This window comes from Mytilus edulis, chromosome 2, assembly GCF_963676685.1.
Source record: "Mytilus edulis chromosome 2, xbMytEdul2.2, whole genome shotgun sequence".
NCBI classification, from domain to species: domain Eukaryota; kingdom Metazoa; phylum Mollusca; class Bivalvia; order Mytilida; family Mytilidae; genus Mytilus; species Mytilus edulis.
In genome coordinates this window covers 91,884,071-91,896,951 of record NC_092345.1, presented here as the reverse complement: position 1 = coordinate 91,896,951, position 12,881 = coordinate 91,884,071, and the positions used below count along the sequence as shown (strand labels likewise).

The 12,881-nt window shown below is 32.6% G+C and overlaps 1 protein-coding gene across 1 annotated transcript; it reads left to right on the top strand.

The window, feature by feature from the left end:
- The first annotated feature begins 1,808 nt into the window (after window positions 1-1,808).
- Window positions 1,809-12,415, top strand: LOC139513406 (glycine amidinotransferase, mitochondrial-like). Its single transcript, XM_071301837.1, has 8 exons — window positions 1,809-1,889; window positions 2,312-2,466; window positions 5,001-5,264; window positions 7,696-7,867; window positions 9,213-9,378; window positions 9,485-9,606; window positions 10,280-10,430; window positions 11,957-12,415. The coding sequence occupies exons 2-8, from the start codon at window positions 2,327-2,329 to the stop codon at window positions 12,076-12,078; spliced, it is 1,137 nt and encodes a 378-aa protein (XP_071157938.1). The 5' UTR covers window positions 1,809-1,889; window positions 2,312-2,326; the 3' UTR covers window positions 12,079-12,415.
- Window positions 12,416-12,881: the final 466 nt, after the last annotated feature.

Here is a 12,881-nt window from a genome sequence, read left to right as displayed (position 1 = left end):
GTCGTTTGGGAAAAAGTTGCAAAACACTCTACAGTTTGCAACCCAGATATCTGAAACTTCCAAAAAATTACTGCTCTTACATTGAAACTACCTGGAATTGTTTCAAAAATTGTCCTTTTTTTCCTGAATAAGAACTAAATAATTTTTCCTCAAAATTTCCTAAAACATGGTACTAGTTTTATGAAATCAACTCCTACAGTTTAAAAACCCAGATCCCTGAAACTTCATAGAAAGATTGAACACATGTCATAGTTGTGTGCTTGGTATTATGGATATTTTTTTGGTATTTTTTTTAACTAAGGAAACTAGCAATTTTTTAATAAAGTTACGAAACGCAGGGACAGTCTATACTATTAATATAGAAAGTCCCTGTGAAACGGTACCAATTTTGTATATTCAAAGTCTTATTTAGTGGGCAACCCAGATCCTGGTAACTTCTAATATACTGCCTAGTTTACCTGCTATTGTACAATTGTTCTTCGAATGTGAATAGTTTTATCTGGAAGTTGAAACTTCATTATGTACCATCGCTACCGGAAATTGGATACAACGGATACGAAGACCGAGGGCAAATAAGGAAAAAAATACTTTTCTATCGAGTTGATGAGGTTTATGGAAATGACTCCTTTGTATACAACGCTTTAATTTTTATGCCAACAAGTTCAAAACAAATACAACAATTTGTATGCTCTCAAATTGTTCGTTTGATACCTGAAACTTTCGAGGTCGATTGTCCTTAGTCAGATAATAAACTGTTTTCTCACTTTTATTTGGTGGATGCTGACTTTAAACATTCTAGATAAGTTGATAAGACCAATATCTTTGTTCATAGGAGTTTTGTTAATTACGGTTGATGTGTTTTTCCAACGGTGGGTTTTCATGATAACTATATATGAAAATGCAGATTCGATATCATTATGATCGCCAATGAGACAAATTTCCACCAAGTTCAAATAAAGTGGATGTCCAGTGGCGGATCCAGAGGGGGGGGGGGGTTCCGGGGGTGCGCACCCCCCCCTTTATTTTTGCCGATCAATGCATTTGTATCGGGACATATGTTTTGCACCCCCCCCCCCCCCCCTTTGCCCTGGGTGCCCTGGGTTAGCACCCCCCCTTTCGAAAATTCCTGCATCCGCCCCTGATGTCAGCATTTTAATTATAGGCAACCATACTTCACCAACAACCACTGAAGAACAACAAAGATATAGGTCTTATCAACTTATCTAGAATGTTTTTTATCGTCGTTAGCGTCTGTTGTTGTTTACCATGTATTCTGACAACTGACCTACTTTTCAAACTTTCACCATATTGTTTTTAGATATAGAGGGGAATAACTGGGGCTCAACAATAACATCAGTGAGCACTTGGCCTTCAGAGAGTTCAAGATCATGTCAATTTGTAGTTTAGTAAGTGGTCAGCTTTCACGCAGAAGTATGGAAGTCTCCTCTTGTATTACAACACCTGGCATATTAAACAGAACCAATCATTGGCATCGTTTGAGTAATAATATTTAAAAACGAGAAATCATGAAAACATTCAATTTTTGGGAAATTATATGTAAAGAAAACACTTCTTGACCTGTGACTATAGTATGTATATAGTATAATAGTCCCAGTCTGGACAGACGGAAAACATTACTGCATCACTCCGCAACCTTGTCGCGCGAGGGTCGTATAATCCTTGTGTCCAGATATCACCTTGACCGAAAAAGTGACATTTTGTTAGATTTTCAAATATTTATATACTTCAAAGTAATTTATTAGTCTGGTTATCTGCAATTTTAAAACTGCCTTGCTGATAAACACATAATTAAGATTAGCTATGGTCAACACTCGTTAGTTACAAACCACATATCGGTAAATATCACTAGTCGTCAAACTAAAGTTGAGGTAAGTTAGTTTTTTCACTTATTTTTATTCCATAATAGGTTAAGAATAAAATAGGCAATGCAAATAGATCCCAATGCACATTATCATTAAAAAATTATGTGGGTTAGAATTAACAATCATTAACGATAATTCTTTGAATCTATTTAATGTTTCTTTCTGTTTTGTCTTCATTCATTTGGACTTTTTTCTTTTAATCATAGCCCTTCTTGAATAAACTTTGTTTTACAGTTAGAAATCGTTAAATGCAGCAGTTGCGGTAAATGCATGTAACCAATTAACAGAAAACATTTTTTTTTTGTAATCTGAAAAGGGCATATCTCATTTGATAAAGTAATCATCGATCCATTTTTTGTTATAATGACACAGTATTTTAAAGGCAAAGATAATGCATTTTTATCACCTGTTACTTAATTTCACAAAAGGCCTGCATTCCCTGAATGATGGATATAGTCAGTTCGTATAACGAATGGGATCCTCTTGAAGAAATAATTCTAGGAATCCCAGATTACGCATGTATACCACAAGATGAACCGGCTTATAGAAGTAAACTGGATGCTGCAGATCTCAATACATTTACGTACGTATTATATATATAATTATCCACTCTACAAATCAGCTACATTACTCTGTGTATGTGCAACTGCATATCATTATAAATATTTGATATAGCAACTTTATATTAATTAAAAATGCATGATGGTAATTTTAATACGCGCAGACAGCTCGACATAGGGATAGTGATCCGGCGTCGGCGGCGTTAGTTTACTTCTTTAAAGCGTTATATTTTAGAAGGGGGAAGACCTGGATGCTTCATACTTTGTATAGAGATGCCTCATATTACGAAGTTTCCGTCTGTCAAATGTCCATTGTCTTTGACCTCAATTATACGGATCAGTGACTACTTGAAAAAAAAAGATAAGATTTTTTGTAATGTTAATTTCTGTCTTATTATTAGTAATAGGATAACTATATTTGGTATGTCCGTACCTTACACAGTCCTCGCTAATAGTATAACTATATTTGGTATGTCCTTACCTTACACGGTCCTCATGTCCGTCAGACAGTTTTCACTTGATCTCGACCTCATTTCATGAATCAGTGAACAAGGTTAAGTTTTGGTGGTCAAGTCCATATCTTAGATACTATAAGCCATAAGCAATATGTCTAGTATATTCGGTGTATGGAAGGACTCCAAGGTGTAAATGTCCAACTGGCAGGTCTCATCAGACCTTGACCTCATTTTCTCAGACACTATAAGCCATAAGCAATACGTCTAGTATATTCGGTGTATGGAAGGACTCTAAGGTGTACATGTCCAACTGGCAGGTCTCATCAGACCATGACCTCATTTTCATGGTTCGGTGGTTATAGTTAAGTTTTTGTGTTTTGGTATGTTTTTCTTATACTTTATGCTAAAGGTCTACTATATTTGGTGTGTGGAATGATTGTAAGGCGTACCGTTATAGCTGCTAGATGTCATCTGACCTTGACCTGATTTTCATGGTTCAGTGGTCAAAGTTAAGTTTTTGAGTTTTGGTCTTTTTTTTCTATTACTATTTGCAATAGGTCATCTATATTTGGTGTATAGAAATATTTTATGATGTACATGTCAGTCTCGCAGCTTTTATTTGATCTCAACCTCATTTTCACAGTTCATTGCTCGGTGTTAAGTTTTTGTGATTAGGTCTTTTTCTTAAACCATCAGCGATAGGTCAACTTTATTTGTTTAATGGACGAATTGTAAGCTGTACATGTCTGTCTGTCTGTCATGGTTCATGTGACCTTGACCTCATTTTAATGGTTCATTGGTCAATGTTTAGTTTTCTTGGTTTAGTCTGTTTCTTAGACACTATAAGCAACAGGTCCACTATATTTGGTGTATTGAGTGATGGTAAGGTGTACATATATTTCTGTTTATTTTATTGGTTTATCTGACCTTGACCTCATTTTCTTGGATCATGTTAGTTGTATACATTTTATATTTAGGACTATCAACATACTATCAATGGTTAGTAAAGAAGGCGAGATATTTCAGTGTATGCACTCTTGTTTGTTTTATAATGAAGTTTGTTTATGGGAAAAAGATTGTTGGGATCACACACACAAAAGTGAACTCAACAAAAAAAAAAGATTAATTAAGCACGAGGTATCAAACAGGAGGGTTGTTATGAAAAATTAATATTAAATTAAATTTTGTAAAAAAATAATACGAAGAATACAATTTATTTTGCAAGAATGATAAATGACGCTAAACCATAGTTACACAATAATCACTGTGATCAATATTATGAGAAGAAATTGGAACTTTAGAACTTATTGTAATTTAAATATAAATATGCACAGTGGAAATTTTGACTATTCAGATATTTTACGCAGATTTTGCACGTTGATAGAAACAGAACCGAACTTTTGGCTTAAATCTGACCAATTCTTTAACTTTACCAAAGCTTATCTGTTTTCTGTGAAGAAAACTATACAATTGGCTCCAAATGACGTGCATATAGGCAACTATAGGTCACTGTACGACCTTAACAATAGGCAACTATAGGTCACTGTACGACCTTAACAATAGGCAACTATAGGTCACTGTACGACCTTAACAATAAAGAAACCAATATCGTATAGGCTTTTTTTATAACAGGAACCGACATGACAAAATGTGAAACAATCCAAACAACCAATCGAGAAAACTAACAGACTCGTTTATGTCCAAGAACATCTGACAGGCATCATTCAACTGAATTATAGACTCCTAAGTCTAAACAGGAACATAAAGAATGTGCCCGAGTTATCATGTTTTAGGGGTAAAACTGCTTCCTTCCATACTGGAACAGTGGTGTTAAAGCATAAGATAAGAACAAAATTATTAAAAAATCAGTCACAAAATCAGTGAGGGTAAAATGTCCAATTTTACAAAAAACTTGCTTTAAATTGACTATGTTTAGGTATAATGTGTCAATTTTGACTTGATTATGACAATAAAATAAGTGACATCACAAGCTAACGTTAAATTTTCGTTAAACTTCCATCATGAAGCTCATAATTGAAGAGATGATACCGTAACAATACATTTCAACATCTGATGTATTTCTCTTTTTGTTTCTATTTCAGAGCCGGTCTGAGGAAGGATGAAACCATACAAAAAGCAAGAGTTCAGTTTGATAATCTTGCCCGGATTTTAGAATATCAGTGTAATGTGAAGCTCTTACGCCCAGAAAAGATTGACTACAGCAAATCAATTAAAACACCATTTTTTGAAATTGAAAATCAGAACTGTGCTGCTTGTCCACGTGACACATTGTTAGTTATTGGTAACGAAATCATCGAAACACCGATGAGTAATAGAGCCAGATACTTCGAATCCATGGCATACAGGTATCTACGTTTTTTTGGTACTTAATACATTTGTGTTTAATAGTTTTACCGTCTGTAAGCTGATACGACTTCATGCTACTCTAATACAACTGCTTATGACATAGAATTGAGAATGGAAATGGGGAATGTGTCAAAGAGACAACAATCTGACCAAAGAGCAGAAAACAGCCGAAAGCCACCAACACAGCGAGAAAATCCCGCACCCAGATGCCGGCTTTATCTGTTCCCTTAACAAAATGTGTACTTTTCAATGGAAATGGACGTACCACTAAAACTCTGAAAAAAATAAATGAAAAAAAAAACAAAAAAAAAAACATACATATATATTCAAATATTTGATTGTGTTTTGTTAGTTGTAATTCCATCTAGGTGAACACTTCAAAAGATAATCTTTCCGAAACTTTGTTTCCAATATATCTGTTTCACTGTGATATGAATCGTCGATCATGCACGATACACACGAATTAAATCCAAGGGTTACAAACAGTAAAAATTAGAAACAACAACTGTTTGGATAGAGAATTATAGTGGTTAAACACATATTTCTCAGTTTATTGAAATTTTTAACTTTACATGAAACCATTTGGAAAAATGTATAATCCTTTAAATTCTATTTTCGGTACCATTGTCCATTGTACATGTGTATTGAGTTTTTGGCATGTTCAAGTATTGATAATTTTTACCATATTAAGTCGTCTTGAAGAAAAAAAAAATCTTGCTCTTCATTGTCTCTGTCATTATACCCTAAATAATCTTTAAAAAGACAACATTATAACGTATATAATAATTCATAATGCATATAAGAAAAAACACTGTTAAAAAATGTCATATTAGCAACATCCTATTCATTAAAATATAATTTATAACTTGATACGGAAAATAGTGAAGAAATGTTTCTACTTTTGCAATATCAGAATCAATTTCAGAAGTTATTTATAACACTTACCATCTTCTTTGTGACAAACTTTAAGGTATTTTTGAAGATGATTAGTTGGCAATAACAGGTCGTAAATTATCGAAGACAGTCACGTTTTACATAGAAATCTATACAGTTATTCATTAAACAATACACAGAAACCTTAATTTTTTTTATCACCACTACCCTAGAAAAACTATTATCCTGATTTAAAGTAATTTCTTGCAATTTGATTGGCTGATATTGTCCTAATGAATTTCAGTACAATTTTTTATTACGTCAATTGGAATTGTCTCCCTTATACCGTTGACCTAATATAAAAAAAATGAGTTGCTTAATATTCCTAATATTTTTTAATTTTTCACAGTTTAAGATTAAATACTTAAAATAATTTGTGTATTTGAATGCTGACTTTTTAAAACTATTAAAATAATTATTGAAACCAGAAACACAAAATTATTAGTCTCCCATGGGGGTTTCTTCATGATAAAACTAAAGATGACAATAACTCAAAATACTGTATCCAATCAACACAGAATTTCACATGTCATGAAGTATTCAAATCAATTCTATGTAACCAACATTATAGGAGATATCAAATTGCGCTTATAAATATGCTTCCCAATATCAATGAATGTTAAATTGCAACTAGGTTTTTGGGCTGTCAATATAAAAATTAGAAGTATTATTTTTATTTTGGTCCTTTTATTTATCGTTATTTGTAATATGATAGTCTGATGCAATCCTTTATTTGACTATCCATTCTAAAATTAAGCGGTATTGTAGTATGGATAGTAAAATAAGAGATTAAAGTACTGAAGTACTGAACATCGGATGACCGCAGGTTCTTGTGGATGGTCAAAAGCACATGTCATAGAAACAGATCACATCTCTCATGATACCTGACACTGAGGTTAATTTACAGAGATATTTTTTTCTATTTGTATACCATTCTATTCAACTATTATTATAGTGCAGTGCAAGTGGCATGGTGGACACTCTTCTGTAAAAAAAATCAAAAAAAAAAAATCAACAAAGCCTTAAAGGCTATAAAAGCAATTGCTGTCATGTTAATGTTTTGGGGACTTTGATTTTTCATCCACATATATAAGAATTGAACCTGACCGCTAGGACAGGAGTGTTGTCTAGTGGAAGCGAGAAGGTTTTAACTTTATATCAATAAAAAACTTAAGCAGGAAATCATTTTAATAGGTTTTATATTTCCAAAGGAGACAACAAGTTTACCAGGATAAAGTTGGGGTTAATTATACATGTGCTGAAACATATAACTCAAAAAGAAATCATTATAGTTTATCCCATGGTAGTGTTTGTAACTGGGCAAAAATTTCCTTTATTGATTTAATTTGAACAATTTTCATAATTAATTTAAATTAACCATTCAGTTAAAACATTTCCAACTTTTAATAGTTCAGATGAACTGTATAAGGAAGATACATTATGAGTTCGAATTTACTTTAACAATCGTAAAACTGTTTCTTTTTTAAATTATAACAGGAAGATTTTGAATGACATATGGGAAAAGGATAAGAATATGTTATGGACGAATGCTCCTAAACCAACCATGGCAGACTCTATGTACAACTTAGATTTTCCTTGGGATGACAAATCAAAGGAAAGAAAAGACTGGATTGAGAGTTATAAATACGTTACAAATGAAACGGAACCAGTAAGTTGGTAAATATTGGTTGATGATAATAGGGGATTTTTGTTTACAATTAAAGTTTTGTGATGTGATTCTTGATTTATGAACTTTGAGAATTAGGTAGGTTTACAAGAACCATGGTTTGAAAAACAAAACACTTCTTTGAATTTTTCTCGGATATATATAATATATACTAATAATAAGAAAGTTATGTAATTCAAGAGAATATCGTTCTTTAGGCAATCATTTACAATAAACAGAGTTTGTATTGCTCAACACAATATATCACGTTTAAAAAAAAAGGACCACAACAATAACTTGTCATTTAGAAGTATGAACAAAAAACTTATAAACCACCTTTTTGCATCACAGTGGTTTTTAAAAACATAATAATTAAGTTGGTTTTAGTTAAAGTAGAAAGGTTAGGTATCTGTGAGGGGGAAGGATCGGACAACGGTCGCCAAACTTAATCATTCACTAAAAGAACATCAACAATAAACTGAGGATGCCGATTTCACTATCTAATACAAGTGAATCTGGAAAACAAATAAAAATGAATGTGGAAATCATAGATACTATGTTTATATACTGACATATTTATATAGTTGTCTTGAGAATGAAATAACACAGTTGTTTGAAAATACACCTCAGTACATGAAGGTTAGAGATAACACTATCATCTTAAGAACACACCAATGTATGATTTAGATATTCAAGGTTAAACTATTCTCTTAAGAATCTTAAAGTACAACTTCATCGAAGTACAGTATAACGTGTCAATACAGGACACTTTATGCATGTACTAGAAAAACCCCGCTCGAGCTCGGCTTGAAGATTACTTGAAATGTTTATGGTGATAACATAGCTTGGGTTCGTGATTCTCAAACTGTTTTTATGCACTGGTGCATTATATTTATAGTTTTGATTAGTTTGTTACGTTAGTTCTGCTTCCATAAAGTTTGAATGTCAAATTAGTAGCTTCTGTCTCGGTATTACACAGGTGCTCCTAAAATGGAGGGAGTAACTCAGAGAAGAAGACATCTTTTCATAAAAATCTAAGGTGAAATCATAAAATGCTCAACTACATAACGTTTCCTATTATATTCGAAAATTTTAACTATGTAAAATTAAAATTTTGCTGTAAGCGCGATGGACAATTCATCAATGATTCAAAGAAGAAAACAAATTGAAGAACTGAAAGTCACCGAAAAAGGTAGTTGTCAATAACCATTTATTATTTCGCAAAGACATTAAGAGTTGCATGCTATTCAAAACATACATTTGAATTGAAAACAGTTTGATAGAAAACATAATTATTTCGTAACAGTACCTCTTTGCTAACGAGTTAAAAGCCTGTAAATCTTTCTAGGTTTTTGATGCAGCGGATGTTTTAAGACTGGGAAAAGATTTGGTGGTACAAAACTCATTTACTACTAACAGAAAAGGTATAGAATGGTTACGCCGCCACACCAAGTCACGTGGTTATAGAGTGCACGAAATACATTTTCCAGGCGATCTTTCACCTGTACACATAGGTTAGTTATTCATATTTAAATTTTGATATTTGATTCATCCATAATTCTCGATTTTACTTTATCTGGAATTAGCAAATATTATTTGTTTCAAATTTTTACTTTTCAGATTGTAGTTTAATACCTTTAGTTCCTCCCACAAATGAAAGGAAAGGTATTTTAATGAACTGCCCAGAGCGCCCCATTGCACCAGCAGATAAGGAAAGGATTTTCAGTGGATCAAATTGGGAAGTGAGTATTACCAAATCTGTTATTATCCTACGGATTACATACTATAATGTATTATTGATTGATTGATTTGTTAAATGCCACTTTCAACACTATTGCATATTTCGTGGCGGTCAGTTTTTATATATGGGGGATCCGGATTACCCCGAGAGAACCACAAACCTTCGGTAGAAAACTGACCATCCTAGTCAATAAAGATTGGATTCGAGTGCACCTTCCCCGTACGGAATTCGAACTCACAACCTTACTGAAACCACTTGGCCAACAATGTCCCGTGCTGTATTATTACATTATATATTTATACATTTCTCTTTGCTGAGTATTCTTTTGTTTGTTTGTTCTATTTTTCTGTCACAAAATGTTGTTCTTTTAGCGAAATACTTTTTTCACATTACCATATAAGCGGGAGATTTGGCCAGCCATAACACCAGGTTCGACCCATACATTTATATGGCAGTTGTTATCAAATAGTCCATTTCTATATATGTTGGCATTTGTTTTGTTGCAGTTCAGTGTTTCTGTTGTTCGGTTGATATCCTAAGTATTACAATTGATGTCGTTTCCCTCGGATTTAGTTTGTAACCCGGATTTGTTTTCGCCTAATCGATTTATGACTATTGAACAGCAGTATACTGTTGTTGCCTTAATCACCAAAAATATATATTTAATTTTGTAGATTCAAAGTGCTCCAATGCCGTTCACAACCAATATACCAGAACTATGTCAATCAAGTTATTGGTTATGTATGAACCTTCTTCTTGTGAGTCCTGACAGGGCTATTGTAGAAGAAACAGAAATACCAACCATCAACTATTTAGAATCACTAGGTAAACATGGCGTCCTCTTTTTTACAAGTAAAGTAAAAGTTACTTTAAAAAGTTTTTAGTCACAACAAAAGTTTAAATTTAGCATGCACACAAGCACGTATTAAGAAAAACAAATATACAACATGTGAGTGAAATGGGAATGCACCAACCAATAGACGCAGATAACCAAAAGACTACAGAGGTTATCTTGCAGTCTTCAACAAATGATTGTTGTCTACTCAAAATTTATGTGAATACATTTAACAGAGTCTATCAAACAGATCTCACACCAACACACATAATAAACAAAACATGAAGATATGTCAAATGAAACTAGTGACTGGATTTTTGACTTTAAACAGAGGAGATATCTTGCCAAGTATATTATATTTTGAATATATTTAAAACAAGTTTTTACTGGTTCTTAATGTGATTAACGTAGAAATTTGGCCCAATACATTTCCTTCATACTGAAGCAATTTCAGCACAAATATCATATCAATTGTATAGGTCACTAATATTTTAGACGGACTCGAATTATTTTATTTTGATAATTTTGGTAACTACTAAGTCCATGCTTTTTGATGTATTGCATTTATGATAAGAGAAAAAAATTCTCTTACGTTTGGGAATTTCCAATCATTATGGATTTAAGAATGTTCTTCAAAAAATGATGTCGGTCTTGTTAAACTTGCCCTACAAAAGGTATATTAAATAAAAATCACATGGTCCGTTAATATTTGTAAAATGTGTTCAACATATGTTTGTTGTACTGTTTTTATTTTTGTTTTGGTATTTAAAGCAGATTTTCTGGATAAGGATCAGTTTAGTGCTTCACATAGTGTTTTGACACTTGTCTGTTGTTTAACTTGATGACGTCAAGTTTTTTATTTTGTGTTGCAAAGCTTGCAGACAAGTGTAAATGTTAACCCATGCGTATTCTCTTCGAATACCTTTTTCTGGTATCAATGCATCTGTATCATATTTGTTTCCCTTATACCTAAGGTGTATTTCCTGTATCACGTATCATTCCAGAAATAATTAAAATATGAGAAAAGACTCTCATTTCTATAATTTGTTTTCATTATTGATTCGCCTGTTTCATATCAAATTAACATTATTTTATTAGATTTCATGTAACTTAATGAGTATTTATTGCAAAGGGATCAGTATCGTAATATTTTGTGAAATAGGAAGACTCCATTTTGATATTTGGTAAAAAGATGATTCTATTGATTTCTGTTTTTCAATTTATTGTTTATGATTAAAACTGATTACCACATGTAGATCAGGATCTGCTTACCTTTTTACGAAGAACCAAACATCACCAACGACTTCTGTTAGTTTTCTATGTTTATTTTTGGTCACTTTACGTTTTTTGTCGGCGTTGTCAGTTTGTTATCGACTAAGGAGTTTGAATATCCCTTTGATATTTTCTGCTGTTTATTTACATACAAGTTTTCAGGACACGCGATAAATAAATTGTAAATCTATATAGTGAAATTCATGCTTTGTTAATTTTGATGTTTTTTTTTAATTTTTTGAAGGTATCAAATGTCTAAGAGTACCATTCAGAGATGTATACGGATTTGGCGGAGGAATTCATTGTGTAACGAGTGATATACGTCGTCGTGGAGACCGTAAAAGTTATTTCCCAAATTTTGACTAAGCTGAAATGAAATAATGGCAGTTTGTCAGCAAACATTTGAACAATTGAAATATATCAGCCAAAACAAACTGCTATTTTCATTTTATTGAAAATTACTAGTTTCTTTAAAAATGAAGCTGTGCAAGTCTTTGCAATAATGACATCCGGCGCTGGTCAAATAATTGTCAACACTAATACGAAAAGTTTTGACATTCCTATCAAATTTGGTGTACATAGTCATCACAGAATAGATCTTTTGATCTTGAAAGACGAGAACCAAAGCCGAATATTTACGTTAAGGTTGTCATGAATATCATTGATAATGTCATTTTCTGAAAATTATCTGTTTATAACATTATTCCAATCACAGATTTTCTACCCCGGGCCGAGATAGCATTGTCCACATATGACACAACACTTTTGAATTGATTGCACGCTTTCAAAAAGTAAAATCACAAAAATACTGAACTCCGAGGAAAATATAAAAAAAGTCCCAATCAAATGACAAAATCAAAAGGTCAAACACACCAAACGAATCGATAACAACTGTTTATTCCTGACTTGGTACATACATTTTCTTGTGTAGAAAAATTGGTGTTTTGTTTTGCAGCCAAAAATGTTTTCTTATATAGATGAAACGCGCGTCTTGCGTAACAAATTATAAGCCGAGTATTTTTGACGGTCCGGAAAATATCATATTTAATATGTATGGATGTATGGATGTATCTTTGTATGTTACTATCATAGGATAATTAACCATTTCAGAGCACCTAAGATCACTTCGGTGTTGGGTGGTGTTCTTATTGCGCAGTCTTAATTTTTTA

Excerpts from the sequence above, each read along its gene's own strand:
- LOC139513406 (XM_071301837.1), top strand. The coding sequence starts at position 2,327 with ATGATGGATATAGTCAGTTCGTATAACGAATGGGATCCTCTTGAAGAA. Across the intron at positions 5,265-7,695 it reads TTCGAATCCATGGCATACAG|GAAGATTTTGAATGACATAT; the intron begins GTATCTACGTTT and ends AAATTATAACAG. Across the intron at positions 10,431-11,956 it reads CAACTATTTAGAATCACTAG|GTATCAAATGTCTAAGAGTA; the intron begins GTAAACATGGCG and ends AATTTTTTGAAG.